Source organism: Capricornis sumatraensis, chromosome 8 (genome assembly GCF_032405125.1).
Source record: "Capricornis sumatraensis isolate serow.1 chromosome 8, serow.2, whole genome shotgun sequence".
NCBI lineage: Eukaryota > Metazoa > Chordata > Mammalia > Artiodactyla > Bovidae > Capricornis > Capricornis sumatraensis.
Genome location: NC_091076.1, coordinates 16,834,380 through 16,854,891, shown reverse-complemented (window position 1 = coordinate 16,854,891; position 20,512 = coordinate 16,834,380). Strand labels below are relative to the sequence as shown.

The 20,512-nt window shown below is 45.6% G+C and overlaps 1 protein-coding gene across 3 annotated transcripts in view; it reads left to right on the top strand.

The window, feature by feature from the left end:
- Positions 1-2,204: 2,204 nt before the first annotated feature.
- OPCML (opioid binding protein/cell adhesion molecule like) overlaps positions 2,205-20,512 on the top strand; it is a 509,467-nt gene continuing 491,159 nt past the window's right edge. For all 3 annotated transcript variants that reach the window (XM_068976377.1, XM_068976376.1, XM_068976374.1), the window contains exon 1: positions 2,205-2,371. In XM_068976377.1, coding sequence (XP_068832478.1) covers positions 2,205-2,371 — 167 coding nt within the window. The remainder of the gene's footprint in view (positions 2,372-20,512) is intronic.

Genomic DNA, 20,512 nt, shown 5'->3' with positions numbered 1-20,512 from the left:
TCGTGCTGACTCTTTGGGACCCCATGGACTGTAGCCCATCAGGCTCCTCTGTCCATGAGATTCTCCAGGCAAGAATACTGGAGTGGGTAGCCATTCCCTTTTCCAAGGGATCTTCCGGACCCAGGGATTGAACCCATGTCTCCTGCATTGGCAGGCGGATTCTTTACCACTGAGCCACCAGGGAAGCCCACAGCATATTGTAGCATAGTATCTGTGTCCTGTCCTTTATAACTGAGAGCAGCTAGCATGCTTATGTGCCCTTCAGCAATGAACACACCCCATGGCAAGACTTTACAGCTTATTTCTGAATTACATTTCATTGGAACAATTGTTCAGAGCCCAGGCTAATATTGCAAAGGATTTGAGTACCAATACAGTAAAGCAAAATGTAGCTAGCAACCGTTCAATTATGACTATGATACAAGGGCAGGAGCCACACAATAGGTGTGGAGAAAGAAATCCTCTCAATAGGCCCAAGGAAAGCCTTCAGCTCCTGACCAGAAGAAATGCCTTGGCACTCCAAACGGACAGACTGGGTTCTAAGAATGCCCTAACCACCAGTTCCTCTCCAGGTGCATGGTGCTTCCACTTCATGTTGTGATCATAAAGCAACAGACAGATTTTGTAAAAGTCAGTCAATACTTTTCAGGAGCTCACCCCCTTGCCCAGCTCTTGTATGCTTACAATGAGATCCTTGGGTAGTAACGTGGAGTAGGATGGAGACGATTTAGCAGGTGATGCGGTAGGGAGACATTCAGATTTGCCATTTGGAGAGAGAGAGAGCAAGTCTAGGGCCAGGAGTATTTCCAAGGTGGGTCACCGGAGCACAAAGCGCTCCACCATCTCGCCAGAGCCCAGGCAAGCTCTGTCTGGGATGGGACTGTAGCTCGGCCACGTGGAGTGGGGACGGCAGAGCTGCGGACGCCTCGCACCGCGCGCACTGAGTCGGCATTCTGGCGCGGGAAACCTAGTTGAGCTCTTCAGGGCGGGGTTTGGCAACTTCTGCCTTGGCATCCGGCATCCGGGGAGGGAAGGTGCGAGTCAGTTTCCAATTTGCTGCGGTCCCCGAGCTCCCTCTCCCGCCCTTCCCTCCCGCCAGCACGTAGGGAAGCCGCCGAAAGGGGCGCAGCGTTCCCGGGCAGCCGCGGTGTCGCGGGAGAGAGGAGCCGGGGAGGCGGCAGGCCGGCCCGCGCGGCTCCTGGCGCGAGTGGGCGGCGCGGCGGGGGTTAAGGTGGGAGCCCGCGCCCCGCGCCCCGCGCCCGCCGGGATGCGCGCGGTCCGCCCGCTCGCTCGGCGCCGGCACAGCGGAGAGCGGCGGTCAGTGATGGAGCTGCTGCCATGACAACCCCTGCGGTCGGGGCCCGCGCGCGTCGGGGCTGCTCCCGGGAGGCCGGCGGCGCGGAGGCCGGGGGCGGCCGCTGAGCGTGGCGTCCGCGCGTCCCCGCGCCCCGCGCCGCGTCCCCGGAGAGGCGGGCGCGCCGTCTGCCCTCTCCCCGTGCGCCCCGAGCCTGCGCCGCGGGCGCTCCGCGGGCCGGGCCGGCCGCCAGTCGCCGCCCGGGCTGCGGCGAGGACGCCAGGCACCCGCCGCTCCGGAGGATCGTTGGACTTGGCCGCGGCTGCGGGTCCCCGCGGTGGAACTTTTTACCGCCTTGGCGTTCCAGATCGGAGACTCGGGCTGGTTTCTAAATACATCTGTACATATGTGTGATCTAATAAAACATTCTCTCCTCTCCTTGAAGCGGCAGCTTTTTATGACATCTCCTTTATGTCAGAGACACTTGCCTGCCTTCTTTGGGTTATAAACTTTTGATGCCAGACCTCGGCAGGACGTGCCCAACTGAATGTTAAAGTAGCATCTCGAAGAGAGGCAGAGAAAGAACAACCGTGACCTTCATCCCGCACCTTCCTCCTTCCTCTCCCTTCCCGGCCGCCTCCCTCCTCCCCAGGGGAGCATCGAGAAAGCGTTTTGGATGCAGGAGGGGGCATCTGGTTGTGCCAGGCTGGAAAGCTGAGGCAGGATCTGAGGAAGAATCAGTAGACTCCGGAGAGCCTGGACTCCGCTTCTCCTTACCCCCCTCTCCGCTTCTGGCTGGTTCCAGCCCCTGCCTCCCTCCCCGCGCGGCTGCCCGAGACCCGCCGGCGTGCGGGGCGGGGGACGAGGACCGAGCCGCCGCCGGAGTTCTGGGAAGTTGTGGCAGTCGAGGATGGGGGTCTGTGGGTCCCTCTTCCTGCCCTGGAAGTGCCTCGTGGTCGTGTCTCTCAGGCTGCTGTTCCTTGTACCCACAGGAGTGCCCGTGCGCAGCGGAGATGCCACCTTTCCCAAGGCGATGGACAACGTGACGGTCCGGCAGGGGGAGAGCGCCACCCTCAGGTAGGGAGCTGAACTTCGGCGGGGGACTGAGCCCCTCGGATGGGATTCGGTGGGAACCGGCGAGCGAGAGAGGACCGGAGACCTGCGTGGGGGACTAGCGTGGGAGAGGGCTTTTGCAGGCCCAAGAGGTGCCCACTTGGCGTTCTGTGGCAGCTGGGACCCGTTCTCTTGGACAGCTTGGTCATTCGCTGTGCCTTCTCAGGCCCCGGGTTTTCGGAGCGAGTCCTGAGGTCCAGGCTTGGGAGTGCATGTATCCATGAGGTTGTGGCTAGGCTTGGCACTGCGACGCGAGTCCTGGCATTGAAATACTGGGGTCTGAGCTTGGGAGCATTGGTGCCCTGGGGGCTGTCTCACAGTCGGGAAGGTATGTGATGAGGCACGGTGGTCCAGAGAGGGCTGTTTGGCCTCTACCAGCGGGATGCCTGAAATTTCCGGCTCTGGAATTGCCAGCTGCTGGGCCCGGGCCCTTTATGAGTCTGCAGCCATCCATGCCAACCCCGTGTGCTGCTCCTGGGGCCCAGGTTGTAAATTACGAGGGCAGTTTTATCTTTGCAGGCTCGGCCCAGGGAGAGGAAACATGTTTCTTTTATGCAACGACAACACTCCTGTGTGAAAAGCACAATAGGAAAGCTTTTTGTTTTACCTTAATGAGTTACAGAGAAGCACTTACGGGCTCCAGGCAAAGGGGTGGAGATTCTTGGAATATGAACCTTTAGGGACCCGGCCTGCTGCAGCAGAGACTTTAATAAAAATGCAGCCACCACTTTCCACCAGCTCAGCAGATATCATCTTTTATCCCTTTAATGAGGCAGTTCTGGTCCTCGGAGACAGATTCAGGGACGTCCCAGCTTAACTCTGCTCATAGTGTGCATGGGGTGAATGCATTTGCCCTGCCTGTGACTTTGATGGTTACGGTGGAAATAAAACATCGTGCCCCAGATTCGGCAGCCGAGAAGTCTGGCAGCTTCAAGGAACGCGTGAGGGCGGGGCTCCCTTCCTGCTCGGCCCTCGACTTCCTTGGTGTCCCTCTCAGCCCAGATGAGCCTCTCCCCGGGGAAGGAAAGGAAGGCCTCACGCAACCACTGTTCTTCCTTCCTAAGGCCAGGCGTGGAGGTTGATGCTTGCCTTCTGGGTGGTCTCACTGTGTTTTTTTCTGAGCCCAAGCACAGGTCCTAGAACCCTCTCTGCTGGTGCATGGAGGCCCCAGAAGGAGGGAGAAAAAACAGAAGGGAGACAGACCTCTTTTCTCGACCTCCAGCAGGAGGGAACCCCCCTAGGCTGCCCCGGACTAGAGGGAGTATAACATGCATACTTCCTTGCATCAGAGAAATCCCGGGGTGAGGGGCTGGTCCACGCCCTGCGAGGCACAATCAGAGGGCCCGTCTGCTCAGAGGAGTATCAGCCAGGCTCCGGTGCGTGTTACCCCAGGCGATGTGGGGAAATGGTGGTGGGTGTTAAGGGGTGCCCATGCTGTGTGCCTCTCTCTCCATCCTCCAAACTCATACCCTCTTACCAGGAACAGAGAGGCGTAACACAGGATGAGGTCTCAGTGCTGAACTTTCCAAAATCCTCCGGCCTTTTCTTGTCCCTGAAAGTTAAAGCTTTCTGGGATGCAGTAACACTGTTCCACCAGCAGAGGGCCAGCTTTGAGCTGCCTTTTTATTAGCTGCTGGCCTGTTTTCATGATCTTCAATTCTAATGTTTAGCAGCTGGGCTTCGTAATGGGAATGGGAATAAAAAAGGGAAAAGCTGAATAGTTGCTTTTTGTGCTTTGTGGAGAAAAAAAAGAAAGAAAAACCTTACATATTTGAATATAACTGTTATCAGTTACCTGACGGCATGCTTTCTTTTTAAAAAAGTAAGCCCATCTTACGATGATTTTGCCTCTTGACTTCTGTATAAGTTGCCCTGAAATAGAGAAATTCCATGCATTGTCCCCATTTTAATCTTTCTGTATTCTCTTTCTTTTACCTCTCATGTTTTCCTCTTTTATTACATTTTCTTTTATTTTTATCAAATGCCTCCATTTTATATGCTTTTGCGTGTTATTCATTCTCGTCTTTCCATCTTTGATCACTGAATTCTTACTATTCCCTTATTTTTTAAGGTTCTGATTTCACTACGATCACAGTGTTTCTTAAAATAACATCAATAACTCTCACAGATTTCTGGGGGTCTCAATCTCTCCCCTTCTGTTCTTGACAGCTGTGCGCCGGTCTCAGTGAAACCCTTGTTTGTCAGGACTCCGAGGGGGCGGGCATCCTGTTTCCCATCTCTGGAAGTCCATGGCCTCAACCCCAGATAGATGGATCATCTTGTTGGTTTTTTTTGCGTCTAAAAAATTGCAGTTCTTAACCGCAGTCACTCTCCAATCTCCTAAAAGGTGTGCCACTGGGAATTCTGTGTTTGGGAATTTACTGTTCTGAATGCATCAGATGTTCAGAAGGCATTGAAAACACTGACTGATTCCCAAGTCCACTAGTCAGAACCATAGAAAGTCTGTTCATATGTGGCTGCCTCGGATCAAGGTAATCCAAGCCTGTTTCTCAATCTTGAATGAGGTCATATAGGAGGTCGAAGACCAACCAAGAGAAGCCAAGAGAAGGAGAAAGCTCGGTCCTTCTTTGAAAGTTTCAGTGAGACCCTGTTTGGCTTAGAGAGGGGTGATCTCCTTCCTCGGAGGCATGTTTGTGGTGCCAGGTCTTTGATTGAACATGGAAGGAACTCATTTTATGTAGATGAGGCAATATTATCTTCCTCATAACTACTTCACAGGGCTACTTGAAAAGTAAAAATAATTATGTGACTATGGAGTTATTTTGCCTTCTTGGAAGAGAGATGATATGGAAAATGAAGGTGGTATTCACAGTGTCTGAATTATAGCTGCTATGAATCTGATTTGAATTCATTATTACAAATGGGCCCTCTTGGCCAGAATCATTTCATTACAATTATCTGCTGTTGGGTTAAAAATGTTCTGTGCCTCTGCATTAGATTAGATATGACAAGTGTCTAGAAGTCCTGTGTCTGAATCATTGCCCACGTCAGGAAGGGAGCCCAGGATGCTTGGTGTGGTCAGCTGGTGTCTGTTAGGCTATTTCAGTGACGCAATCCTGACCAGATGTGTTTTCACCTGGACCTCAATCTTCTCTAAATTTGCTTCGGTTTTGCAGTGGACCACATCATCCGTGTCTGTGAACATTCTGAGGGGATTTCGGTAGGCTGAAAGTGGGTTGTTGCTGTAACTGTTCTGCTAAGTGGGAAAAGTTCCCGCCAGCAACTGGGGAGGGATTTTTTTTTTTTTTTAAAGCATGGCAGGATAATCAGTTTTGCTGATCCAGCCTGGCTGATCTGGGATTATGCTTAGAAACTCTCGTCTAAAATACCCTCGCATTTTCATTTGGAGTTCTGAGCTAATCTCGTTGGAACCCAGTATTTGGAGGTTAACCACTGCCAAGGAAGAATCTGAGCAGCAGGATTTTGCCAAAGTCACCAAGGCAGTCAGGCTCCGAGGGGGGCGTCCTGTCTTTTCCTGGATGTTTCTCTGCCTTTTGCCCTCTCCATCAGCAGCTTTATTTTTTTGTACATTAGAACATTCGGAAGAGCCACTCGGTTATTCCAAACAAGGCCACAGCACGTGAATTTCAGCATATCAGTTACCTAAACTGAATAAGGACTTCGATCGGGGCAATGGCTTCGCTCTTGGCCTGGGAAGATGGATTCAGACATGGACCCGAGCACAAGTCCATACAGGGCCAGTCCAGCTGCAGTGCTAACCTGGGTTGCCCCGGAGTTACTAGAGATGCATTTTAGATGTTCCATGGCCAGGATCCCAGACCAATTAAAGCAAAACGTCTGGAGTTGGGCATGGGTGTTTTAAGGATCTCTTCTAGTATTTCTCATGTTGAGAACTGCTGCCCCAGATCCCCTTCCTGCCCCAGAGCATCTGAGTAAGGCTGGTCTCCAGTGGCCCTGCCCACACCTACGTAACCCTACCTGTGTGCATGGACCTCACCACTTAAAGCTGCTGTATTGCCTGAGGAGGAGCACCAGGCCCGGGAGCCTGCATACCATCTGGACTTGATTCTTGCTCCTTCCTTCACCTGCCAAATGATTTTGAGGACTTGAATTTATTTGTGTACCCTTGGGGATGGTATATGCCCCATCTAAGGCATTGGGTAGATGAAAGAGATGGTATTATTATGCTGATTAGGAAGCAACACACAAGTGCAGGTTGTTATAGGAGCCAAACAAAACCTCAGTGATGACCTGTGATTCTCTGTCCTTTCTGGGTTCACTTCTCCCCCCTCCCACAGATGCATACAGAGCTCTAGAATTCTCCTCCCCCCTTCCACTGCCACTCACCACACACACAGAGCTCTAGCATTCTCCTCTCCCTACCCACCACACACACAGATCTCTAGAATTCTCAGTCCATCCGCAGTGCCAGCCAGCACCCTGCTTTCTGCTCATGGTCAGGACTCACCCTGCTGCAAATCTTTGTTCTGAGGGATACACACTCTGTATACGTCAGTTACATGTGGGTGTGGTTGGACTGTGAGTTCCTAGAGGCAAAAAGCCATGACGTAGGTGTTGGCTACAGACACCGTCATGGATACTGAGGGTCCAAAATGATACATCTAGGCTGAATGCTTTACTCCACTGTAAAGGAGCTCAGTCTCGTATGATGGAGTGTTAATCTGCAGGGATAACATGCTCACAGCGAAAGGGTTCCATTCTCTTCACAATATGGTGCCAACAGCATGTGATTGGTTAGAGCCTTTGGGGGCCTGGGGGACTTGCATTCTGGTGCGATCACTTGCCAGGGGGGACATTGAGTCCACCAGTGGCCCCCGAGGCTGCGGCATCCCTGGGACAAGGCGAGGAGCAGGGCAGCAGAGCAGAGGGGGTTCTTCTCAGCTGCGGTGGGGTGATGGACTTGAGAGCAGGGGTGTTCCTGCGGAAACCTGCCTTCTGTTGACCAGGGGAGACACGCGGCGCCAGGAGGGAGAGGGGCGGATGGAGAAGCTGGCGTTTCCCGATCCGGCAGGCCTGGAAGAAGGGGGCTGGCTAGACTGAGGCCGTCTAATCACTGATTGGTAGGGATGCCAGCATGGGGGTGGGGGGCTCATCTTAAGGCAGTCAGCATACGTGTTCCATGACTTTCTGGATTGCTCTGAACAACTCAGCCGTTCCCATCTAAGCCCTTGTTCATTTGTTTTTTTTTTTTTTTTGGCCTTTAAGTAAATTTGGTCCTTGGGTTCAGTTTAGTCCTGCTGTTCTAGAAAGGGACCTTGACCTGCCTACCTTGGTCACTGTGTAGCTGGCTCTGGTGTAGGGGAAGGTGGAGGCGAGCAGTACTGGGCAGCCTGAGCTCCAGACCTCATGAGGTCCAGACACGAGATGCAGAGGACAAGAGGTCCTGTCCATCCTTTTCAAAGGAAGACTTGAACATTGTCATCAATGGGAAGCATCGTCATGTTAGGGCTGGCCAAAATGGCGTTGCCTGTTAAGTTAGGAACTGTTAATCTTTCTTGATTTTTTCTTTTCCAATCCACTCAAGATGGCCCCAGACTATTTTGGGTTTGTTCATTTGTGTACCGTTTCCCCTGCAGGAAGATGCTTTTTAGCTGACGTTGGGTTGGGGAGGAAGGTGGCTGGGAATGGGCCCTGGGGAGAGAGGCTTCCCGCTGAGTGCCTTCTCACCTTCCAGCCACAGCACCTTCCTGGGACTTCTTGTACCTGGCACATCTTTTTTTAAGACGTGACAACTGAAGCTGTGATGTTTCTGCAGCTCAGCACTCACCCTGCCTCCATCTGTGTGTCATTGCCTCAGTAGAGGAGGTTAGAGAAGGGAGGTGTTGGAGCCTGGTGCCCCTTCCCTGCAGGACCACACTGAAGACCCTTCAGTAAAACCTGTGGGGTGGGGATTAAATAAATAGACGCCGTCATCCATAATTTTGGCAGGTGCCAGGCCAATTACTTATTGTTTCATGCAATTTTCAGAATATTATGATCCTGTCCAGGAAGGAGACATTTTCTTCTACCGTTCTAGGGTCTTCTGGCTGGTCTAAAAATTAAACAGGCAGCAGACAGGTGACGAGGAGAAAGTCAAACAAAAGTTTAATAACATATATACATGGAAGAAACCCAGGGGAACTAAATAACTCACCCAAAAGGCCAAAGTCCTCACCCTGAACACCATCCTCAGCTGAAGACAAAGGAGGATGTTGGGAGTAGTGGTGTGGGAGGTTTAAATAGAGGAAGGCAGTTCACATGGAGATGAAAAAGCAGATTGATTGGTAAATAAATGTTTGTTGGTCCAACAGAGAGGGACGCAGAGTGGGCTCTGATCTCTGGAAGTTGCCCCCCACACCTGGCTGTATTCTTTGCAGACATCTCTCCTGACCCTCTATTCCTCGAATAGGTCCTCTATCTGAATTCTCAAGGCAGTTACTGGGAAGGTCAGGGTTTCTTCCCGAGCCTTGGGCCTTGACTGTTTTCAGCTTGAAATAATCCACGTGCCAGAAACATTTCGGGATGTCGAATTTTGTTCCTCTACAGTCCCCACTGTAGAGACTGAGGTGCAGAAAGTTGAGGCACTTGCCTTGGGTCACATGGTTATTATGTGTCAGAGTCTGTGCTTGCTCCTAGAATGCCATTTCCCCCCTCTTCTGAGTTCGATAGTACCCTCTTCCAGGTAGGGAGAACAGAGAGTGTTTCCGTGAGCTTCAAGCAGGAAAAGCAAACGGCTCCTCTGTGTTCCTGGGACCTGTATTTGAGCAAAGGTTAGGAAGTCTGCACTGGGTTGAGGGCTGTGGCCATCTGTTGCTGTGCCCCCAGCAGGTCCTTTACGCCTCTCACCTGCACACCAGCAAGCACTGCTCTGTCTCTTGGGGCCAGAAATCAGGCTGCAGAGGGTCCCACCCACCATGTGTGCTGCCCCAGAATCATGGGTGCCCTTAGCTTTGACCCTGCCCTGAATGCTGCGCCCTCCGGGAACATCTGTGACCTCTCACAGGACGAGCAGCACCTCCAGGGACCCTGCAGACAGGACAGAGCCAGCAGGTGAATGATGACAAGGACACCAATGACAGAGCACTTCTCCAAGAACCAGGAGGAAGCAAGTGATCCACGTGGAAGGATGGGAAGATGAGAAGTCACGTGTTTTCAGATCCAAAAATCCAAGTCATTGTGTAAACCCGTCTCCCCATCTTTATGCTCATAGTTTAAACCATCAAGACTGTGGCAGCAGCGGGCACAGGCCCTTTTTGCTCACCTTGTGGCTGACTCATACCCTACAGTGTCTGCCTGACCTCTCCTCTTCCCTGGAGATGGTACATTTTGCTTAAATCAAAGAGATGCTGAAGGACTTGACCTGCCTTCCATAAGAGTGCTGATCAATGCTGAAAACTTGCTTTTGAATATTAAACATCCCCAGTAGATCTGAAGATTTATGAGATCTCGATTAACCAAGTTTCCATTGCATAATAGAAATACAGTGTGTTTTAAGTGATTGTGAAGGTTTCTGGCAAGGCCACAGAAGATAATTTAACTCATAATTATCCAAAATGCTATAGACCCGCCATGAAGAATAATAGAACACGCTGTTGTTGTAGAAGAAGTAATTACGCAAAAGAGGGGAAAAATGAATATGATAATTTTCTATTTATCGTGAATGCCAGTGCTGAAGAATAGTAGATATAATTACAGGAAGATAACATGGAAACATTTTCCCAAAGGCATTTCTGAATACTTCCAAAAGTTTGGGAGTTGGTATTATTGTATCTGTTGTGCCAAATTTAATTTTAAGATGCATAGCTTTCCTTATATTTGATTCAAGTGTGCGTTTGCAGCCTTGGTAATGTTGAGGAGTATTTTCATGAGTATTAATAAAGCAAGGAAGATAGAGCAAGGAGATGAAAGACAAAAATGGAAAGCATAGAGAAGGAAAGAGACTTTCCCAGGGCATCAGCAAGAGTCGAAGAAAGACAAAGACTCTGCCCACGTGAGGACGAAGTGGCCTAGGGTGGACTCTCTGGAGTCCCAGATAGAGGAAGAGGGGGAGACAGGAAGTAGCAGTGCCACCCTCCCTCCCCCAGGCTCTGCTGTGCCAGTGGCCCCACTCCAACTGAGTGTCCGGGTCACGCGGCCACACCCACACAGGTGTGTGTGTCCACCCTAAGGCATTCTCTGTGTATGTGTTAGTCACTCAGTCATGTCTGGCTCTTTGTGACCCCATGGAGTGTAGCCGACCAGGCTCCTCTGTCCATGGGATTCTCCAGGCAAGAATACGGGAGTGGGTAGCCATGCCTTCCTCCAGGGAATCTTCCCAGCCCAGGGGTGGAACCCGGGTCTCCCACACTGCAGGCAGAGTCTTTACCATCTGAGCCACCAGGGAAGCCCCATCCTAAGTCAAGGTGCCAGCAAATTCGGGGCTCAGGTTCTCACTTGCTGCCAGAATCTGGCTCTTTCTGACCTTTGGTTTCACCTGGCAGCTGGAGACGCCTTTCGGTCACTGAGCCCTGGCGCATGTCCTGCTTCTTTGTGTTGGACCCAGCCCAGGCGCTGGGTGATCGGCAGTCTGCTCTATTCGGCAGGAGTCTTCTCCAAAAGCCCAGCTCCATTGTTGACCCCAATCCTCTCTAACTCCTCCTGATTCCTGGACTTTCCAGCACTTACTGTTCACCTGCCCACTGGAACGTCCCTTTCAGAGACCAACTTCAGGCAGGCAGCCGGTGAGGGCTCAGCCGATTCATGCTTGATTCTTTCCTCCCCGTCATTCTTGGGTATATGTGTTGCCCTATCAGATCCCATGCACCTTGACTGGGATTGACTGCAATGGATGCCATCCCAGTGGAGGGATTCTTGTTTGATGTTTGGAACTCCCCACGATGGATAAAAGAAGCCAGCATGTGTTTTGCAAGGAAATGAATCAGTCAGGTGTGTTACTGGAGTGGCCACGCCCACATTGACTTAGGTGACTGAAAGGCATCTGTGTAGAAGGGGGGAATAAAGGGATTCGTATTTGTGCTGGCCTGTGCTCTGCAAGGGAGATCCAACCAGTCCATTCTAAAGATCAGCCCTGGGTGTTCTTTGGAAGGAATGATGCTAAAGCTGAAACTCCAGTACTTTGGCCACCTCGTGCGAAGAGTTGACTCATTGGAAAAGACTCTGATGCTGGGAGGGACTGAGGGCAGGAGGAGAAGGGGACGACCAAGGATGAGATGGCTGGATGGCATCACGGACTCGATGGATGTGAGTTTGAGTGAACTCCGGGAGTTGGTGATGGACAGGGAGGCCTGACATGCTGCAATTCATGGGGTCGCAGAGAGTCGGACACAACTGAGAGACTGAACTGAACTGAACTGATGCTTTCTAGCCCATCCCTAAAAATACTCCTCTCCCTGCTCTTGTTGGCATTGCTTCTGTGCCTTTTGTTAAATGTATTAATACTCTCTCTCCATCTTTGGGTCCCAGTGTCCAGTTCAACACCTTACTCAGAGGGGATGCTCCAAGTTTGTTGAAAAGATGAATGTATGTCCTTTATCTCTGTCTGTCCACCTCTTTCTCTCTCACACACATACCTACTTTTCCTAATGAAGATATTCTCATCCATTTTTAAGCAATTGGGAAGTCACTGACATTACAACCAAAGAGTCTGGCATTTGAGTCCTAGTTGAGATAATGATCTCTCCCTAGATACTTGGTATTTAACTTGTCCTGTCTCCTCCTGCTTATTATAATTGCAGCATTTTTGAATTTCACACCATTATTAAAGCCACCATCCTGAGATGCTGAGCAGTTACAAGGGAGGTATACCAGCCTCCTCCCTTTTTTATTAAGGATACAAAATAGAGGGTGGCATATCCTGGGACTGTATCTGCAAACTCTCGGGAATGGAAAAAATGTCAGTGAGACTAGTCTTCTAAAATTGCAGAGGGCATCTCAGGATGAAGGGACTTAGGGAGGTATTTCTTTGTCCGTGTGAAATATAGCAGCTTCTGTGATGAGCTCTCACTATGAGATCCTTGAATACATCCCCAGAGCACCTGTCCTGCTATAGCTGTGCAGTGGGAACAGTTTATAGATCTTCTTGATTATAACTTTACATTTACACTCGGCTTGTCAGTGGGCTTCCCTGATGGCTCAGACTGGAAAGAATCTGCCTGCAATGTGGAAGACCTGCATTCTATCCCTGGGTTGGGACGATCCCTCCGAGGAGAGCATGGGAACCTATTCCAACAATCTTTCTGGAGAAGACCCATGGATAGAGGAGCCTGGTGGGCTACAGTCAATGGGGTCACAAAGAGTCACACATGACTGAGCAACTAAGCACAGCACAGCAGTCACTGGGCGCTTAGAGAAATACAAGGTTAAGTATAACTCGTGTCAAAAGGTTAAGGCACAGACTAACTCAAGAAGATTCAGTTCAAATCCTGGCTGAATGTGATCAGACAAGTGACCAAGTTTATCCAACCCTCGATTTTAAATAAAGGATTGAGGGGTTATACACCCACTTCACTAAGTTGTAGGGGAGGAGTAGATGGCATTAAGTTTGTAAGAGCTTAGACTAAAATCAGACATGTAGCAAGTTCATGATAAACAGTAGCATTAATGTTTTTTAAAAATGTAAGTTACTGAATTCACAATTTTAACAACCAGCTTTTATTGACTACTCTGTGCCAAGCCCTGTTCTAAGCGGCATGGAAATTATGAAGTTGAATTAATCCCAGAGTTTCCTCTTTAAACACTCGCATCTAGTGAATATGTTAGCAGAATAAAGGGCCCATAGATCAGGAAGTGGGAGAGAAAGGAGCCAGAGGGAGAGAGTGAGGAGGGGAGGAGGGAATTTGCATAAAATGCACTATATTCTGTGTTCACTTAGACAAACCCTGGCATTCACATTCAACCGTGTAACCTCCACTCTAAAAGATATAGAATATTTTTTTTTATCACCCTCAAAGAATTCCTCTATGCCCTCTCTTTTTTTGTGGTCAAATATGCACGACATGAAATTTACTATTTTAACCACTTTTAAATATGCATTTCTATGTCATTAAATGTGTTTATTTTATGTGCAAAAACGTGTATCTCCAGGCCTGTTTTCATCTTTCTGAACGGAAACCCTGCCCCCCTCGCCCTTTAAAGACTACTCCCCCATCCTTTCTCCCTGCTGCCCTGAGTTTTTGTCTCCTCTGGGACTTCATATACGTGGGATCATACAGTATTTGTCCTTCTGTGACTGCCCTATTTCACTTAGCCTCATGTCTTCAAGGTTCATCACTGTAGCGTGGGTCAGAATTTCCTTCCTTCTTAAGGCTGAAAAATATCCAATTGTAGGTTTATACCACTATTTATCATTTACTTGTCTATGGAAACATGGGCTGCTGTTATGAATAATGCTGCTATGGACATGGGTGTGCAAATATCTGTTCTCTGCTTTCAATTCTTTTGGTGTATTCCCAGAAAAGAGATTTTATATGCCCAGAAGTGGATCATGTGGTAATCCTGTATAATTTTGAGGAACTGCCATACCATTTTGCATAGTGGCTGCACCATTTTACATCCCCTCCAGCAATGCACAAGGCTTTCAGTTTCTCCACATCCTTGTCAACACTTGTTATTTTCAGTTTTTTGTTTTTATAATAGCCATTTTAATGGAGGTGAAATGTTATCTCACTGTGGTTTTGATCTGCATTTCCTTGATAATTAGTGATATTGATGTGCTAACGTCCATTTGTGCATCTCCTTTAGAGAAATGTCTATTCAATTGATTGTTCATATTTAATCAGGTTACTAGGCTTTGTTGTTGAGTTATAAGAATTCATGATGTATTCTGAATATTAATATTTTATTAGATATGATTTGCATGTGTATTATTCCATCTGTGGATTGCCTTTTCACTCTGTCAATAATGTCTTTTGATGCACACAGCTTTTTAATGTGAGTTTACCCATTTTATCAATTTTTTCTTTTGTCCTTTATGCTCTGCTGTCCTATCCAAGAAATCTTTGCCGATTCCAATGTCATGAAGGTTTTCCTATATTTTGTCCTTGAATGGTTTAATGGTTTTAGCTCTTCTGTTTGGATCTTTGTTCCATTTAGAGTTAGTTTTTGTATATGCTGTAAGGTAAGAGTCCAAGTTAATTTTATTGCATGTAGATATGCAGTTTTCCCAGCACCGCTTGTTGAAAAGAGTATCTTTTCCTTATTGGACTTCTCACTCTCGTTGAAATTCATTTGAACTATAGTTTATTTCTGTGATCTCTATTCTACTCCATTGGTCTATGTCTGTCTTTATGCCAGGACCATACTGTTTTGGTTATTGCAGCTTATAGTAGATTTTGAAACCAAGAGTATGAGACCTTTTACTTTGTTATTTTCCAAGATTATTTTAGGTATTTGGGATCCACTGAGGCTATATATGCATTTTAGGATGAATTTTTCTATTTTTGCAAAAAAAATCAAAATCGCTATTGACAGGGATTGCATGGAAGGTGGAGACAGCTTAAAGTAGTGTTGACAATTTAATAATGTTGTCTTTCAATCCATAAACATGGGATGTCTTTTAATGAATATTTGTCTTTAATTTCTTTCAGAAACATTTTGTAGTTTTTAGCGTATAATTCTTTCACCTTGTTTAAGTTTATTCCTAGTAATTTTAAATGTTATAAATTAAATTGATTCTTAATTTCCTTTTTGGATTGTTCATTGTTAGTGCATAGAAATACAACTGATTTGTATGTGTTATATAAAACACATAAGTTTTTATTTTTATGGGAAGATTATAGCATATGCATACAAAAATAATTTTATTTCTTTCCAGTTTTGATATTTTAGATATTTTTCTTGCCTAATTGCCCTGACTAGAACTTCCAGTACTATGTGAATAGAAGTGATGAAAGCAAGCAACCTTGCCTTGTTCCTGACAGTTTTTCAACATTAAGTATAGGTATTTTATATATGGCCTTACCTTGATATAATTTCCTTCTACTCCTAGTTTATTGAATTTTTTTAATCACAAAAGACTGTTAAATTTTGCCAAATGTTTTTTCTGCATCAATTTACTATTTTTTAAAATTCATCCTGCTAATATGGTATATTTGTTGAATGATTTTCATGTATTCAACCATCCTTGTATTCCAGTAATATGTTCTCCTTGTTTATGGTATATAATCTTTTAGCATCATGTTGAATTCAGTTTGTTAGCACAGTTGGCTCTTAAATAACACAGGTTTGAACTGCACCAGTCTGCTTGTATATAGATTCTTTTCAATAGTAAACACTATATTTGCAACATGAATTGTGGTTGGTTGAACCCACAAATGCAAAACTACAGATAGAGAGGAACCAAAATTTTTATGTGGAGGGCTAACTATAAATTAAATGCGGATTTTCAGCGGTACAGAGGGTCAGCACCCCTAGCTCCCATGTTGTTCAAGAGTCGACTGTATATCGAGGGTTTTGCATCCCTTATTGTCTGTAGTTTCCTTTCCTTGAGGTGTCTTTCTCTGGCTTTAGTATTAGGATAATGCTGGCCTCATAGAATGAGTTTAGAAGTGTTCTTACCTCTTTATTTTTTTGGAAAGGGTTTGAGGATAACTATTGTTAATTCTTTAACTTCTTCGTAGAATTCACTACTGAAGCCAGCTTGTCTTGGGTTTTTCTTTGTTAGGAGATTTTTGACTACTGACTTGGTCTCCTTACTGGTTAAATACCCATTCGGATTTTCTGTTTCTTCATGATTTAAAGAGGCTATATTTTTTCTAGAAATTTATCTCTTTTACCTTTGATTGATTATCCAGTTTGTTTACCTACTATAGTCCATAGTACTCTCTTATGATCTTTTCAGTTTCTGTAGCATCCCTTCTTTCATTTTTATTTTATCTGGTCTTTTTGTTGTTGTTCATAGTAAATCTAGCTAAAGGTTTGTTAATTTGTTCAAAACTAACTTTTGGTTTTGTTGATTCTATTTTTTTGTTGTTGTTGTTGTTTTCAATAGCATTGATCTCTACTCTCCCTAATCACCATTATTTCCTTCTTTCTATTATTTTTGTGTTCAGTTTGGATAGAGGTTCAGGCTACTGCTTACCCCTAACTGCACTGCACTGCGGGTAGGTAGAGGAAGGGGAAATAAAAATACCATGACATTCCTTGTTATTTTAAATGGTGCTTTTTTTTTTTTTTTCCTGGGTTGGGCATTTGGTCAGGTTCTGTAATCCTTGATTGATTTCCAGAGCCCTTGTAAAGTTATTATTTCCAGTTTCTAGTTGTTTGTTTAGCTGTTTCTGTGGGTAAACAAAGGTTTGTTCTTCCTAGGCTGTCATCTTGCTGACATTCCTGCTCTACCCTTTTAAAGTCAGTCCTCCAGGCCTAGGCAGGCATCAGTTTCCTTTCTGACACCGTAGACATCATTTCATTTGTTCTATAATTTCATTTAAATGGAATAATACTATATTACACAGTATACCTAATACGTGACTTTTTCCCTTCAGTTTAATGTATTTGAGATATGTACCTGTCACTCCTTGTAGTTCATTCCCTTTGTCCTGTAGTATTCCATTTTATGGGTGTATCAATTCTTTTCCCCATTTACCTGTTAAAGGATTAATATTGTTTCTAGTTTCTGGCTTTTTTAAACTAAGGTACAATGAATATTTGAGTATAAACCTTGATAAGGAAATATATTTTCATTAAAAAAATACCTAGGAATAAAACTATTGAATCATATAATATGTGTCAGTTTACCTTTGATGAAACAGACAGACCATTTTCCAATGTTCTACCAATTTACATCCCCACTGGTAATGTCTCAGAGCTCCAGCTGCCCCACAGTTCCAACATTTGTCATTGTAGGTCTTGTTAGGTTTTGGGGTTTAAAAAAAAATAATTTGTAGCCTTTTTAGTGGGTATATGAAGTAGTGTATGGTTGTGAAATTTTAATTTGCATTTCTGTGGGGATTAATAACATTCAGCCTCTTTTTATGCATTTTGCACATTGGCCAGTCAAATATCTTCCCACAGGCAATGGATGATGGATGTGTTTATCCATCCATTTATTTCAGCAAATGTCTACTGGACACTATATTCCGTGTGCTGTTTTCCAGAGATTGAGTATGGAGTAACTTGAGAAGTAAGTCCAGATGGCACAGCTTTGGAAATTGGGGGTCATACTTCTGTGAGTTTTACCTCCAGGAGCCCCAGCAGGTCCTCAGCGTGAAAATATGAGAACTGGCAGGAGGAGGTACCATTTTGACATATACCAGAGCATTCTTCTCTTTGTAACAAAACCTGCCCTCAAACAATTTCACCATATTCAAACCTCGGTGGGTTTCACTGGAGCCTAAACTACCCGGAAAAGTGAAATACCCAGCTCCACCCTCCTTCAGCTAAAAAAGCACAAAACATAGCTTGAAGAGAAAGTGAGCATTAAAATTGCACTCAGATATATCAGGGATGTTGGAATTATCAGACCAGAAATTTAAAATAACTAGGATTCACATGTTAAGTGATTTAATAGACAAAATGGACAACATGCCAGAACAGATAGGTAATGTAACATAGAAACAGAAACTCTAAGAGAAAATACAGAAAGAAATGCTACAAAAATTGTTGCAGAAATGAAGAATGACTTTGATGGGTTTATTAGTAGACTGGACACAGCTAAGAAAAGAATCAGTGAGCTGGATGATATGTCAATGCAAACTTCCTAAGCTGAATAAGCAAAGAGAAAAAAGACTAGGAAAAGAAAAGAACAGGATATTCAAGAACTACGGGAAAGTCATAAATGGTATAATGTACATATAAGGGGAATATCAGAAGGAAGAGAGAGAAAGGAACAGAAAAAACAATTGAAGCAATGATGATGGACTTTCTCAAGATTAATGTCAGACAGCAAACCATAGATCCAGAAGCTTCAGAGATTATCAAGAAGGATAAATGCCCAAACAAGTACACCTATGGATATGATATCAAATGAGGAAATCCAACGGCAGAGATGTTTGAAAGCAGCTAGGGTGGGTTGAGGGATACATTACTGATAGAGAAGCAAGGATAAGAATGATGTAGACTTTAGATACCTTACAAGCAAGAGAAGAATGGGGTGAAATATTGACTCCATCCACCATTATTTACAGGTATTGCTGGCTCTTTGGTAATCATATTATTTGTTCATTATTTTGCTCTCTCTCTTTTTCTCACACATGCACAGACTTTTTTTTTTTTTTTTTGCTTCAATTGGATGTTAATTTCTTGAGAGCAGGAATAGAATGTCAATGTAATTGTCTCAAGTACCTCCTATGACACTTTGCCAACAGAGCATGCTAATAAATTCTGCTTGACAAGAGGCAGGTAGATTGCATCTTTCTCTGTGTCTGCATCTCCGTCCTGAGTGTAGACACAATCAGACATTTATTTATTTGTGATCATAACAGAGGTGACAATAAAAATGAACCCAGGCAACTTTTATTTGTGTAGTGATTTGCCGTTTGCTCTTTCTCTTGCTGAGACGTTCTTTTCCAACCTCTTTGTACATCTGGTGGGTCTTCTGTATCTTCTAGGCCCCATTCAAATGCTGCTTCTTTTGTCAATCTTTCCTAGGTTTCCTTGGTCCCCTTTATCTTAATAATCTCCAAGCTTTGCCACCCTGGCTGGGGATCGTAGTGAGTCATAGCGACCCAGGAACATTTTTTTTTTTAAGAATACAGATTCCTGTTCCCAGCTGCAGACATACAGAGTTAAGAATGCTGAGACATATACCCAAGAATCTGATTCTCATGCAATGAAAACTAGTTCCATGCACAACTGTTTGGAAATATTGCATCTTGTTCTCAGTATTTCCTGCAGAGCATGTGAAGGGCGTAAACTGGCCCTCCCCCGACTCCCCCATCACTGCTGCATCCCTAGCTGCAGCAGTAGCTATCAGACGCTCTAACAGGGTCTCCATGGGTCTCCACTCATGGAACCGAAGTTCCAAGAAGGCAGTGAAGATATCTCATTCATCTCTGTATCTCTAGTTCTGTGTTCAACCTAATTTTTCACCTTAGATTTTCTTGTTTGTTTCTTAAGACTTATAAAAACCCACTCAAAGTATTAAAAGAAAGAGGCTCTGTTATAAGGCCCATGGAACCCAAGAGAAGTGGAGAATATTGGCTTCTGTAACAAGTGGAACTAGTCAGCCACTCTGTCATCTGCCTATTTGTGGCCATATGGTCTTTTATTCGAAAAATAGGAACCTTCCCAGCACATCTGCTTTCTTTGTCTTTTTACCAGTCAGCTGTCTCCATTTCCATAGGATATAAGACAGCCATCCTGGGTCTTCTGAGCACACTGGTTCTCAGCCCAAGTTAGTTCCCACAGGTTATCTAGCATCTCTGTTTTCTGTTTCCAATATAACTTCCAGGAGATGAATCTGAGTGTTCCACTTTGGTTTAATGTCTACCTTAGACCAATCAAACCATAGCTGGGTAGAGGGAATCATGTATCAGATAGGATGCTTTTAGTTCTAAGTTATAAATCTGAAGAGCCTCTTGGTGAGAGGGAAAGTAGAGAGTGAAGAGGCTGGGTTAAAACTCAACATTCAAAAAACTAAGATCATAGCATCCAGTCCCATCACTTCATGGCAAGTAGATGGGGTAAAAATGGAAACAGTGACAGACTTTATTTTCTTGGGCTCCAAAATCACTGTGGATGGTGACTGCAGCCTCAGAATTAAAAGATGCTTGCTCCTTGGAAAGAAAGCTATGACAAACCTAGACAGTGCACTATGAAGCAGAGACATCACTTTGCCAACAAAGTTCTGTATAGTCAAAGCTATGGTTTTTCTAGTTGTCATGTACAGATATTAGAGCTGGACCATAAAGAATCCTGAGTGCCAAAGAATTGATGCTTTCAAACTGTTGTTCTAGAAAAGACTCGTGAGAGTTTTTAGACTGCAAGGAGAATAAACCAGTCAGTCCTAAAGGAAATCAACCCTGAATATTCATTGGAAGGACTGATGCTGAGGCCAAAGCTCCAGTACTTTGACCACCTGATACAAAGAGCTGACTCTTTGGAAAAGACCCTGATGCTAGGAAAGATTGAAGGCAGGAGGAGAAGGGGATGACAGAGGATGAGATGGTTAGGTAACATCACTGACTC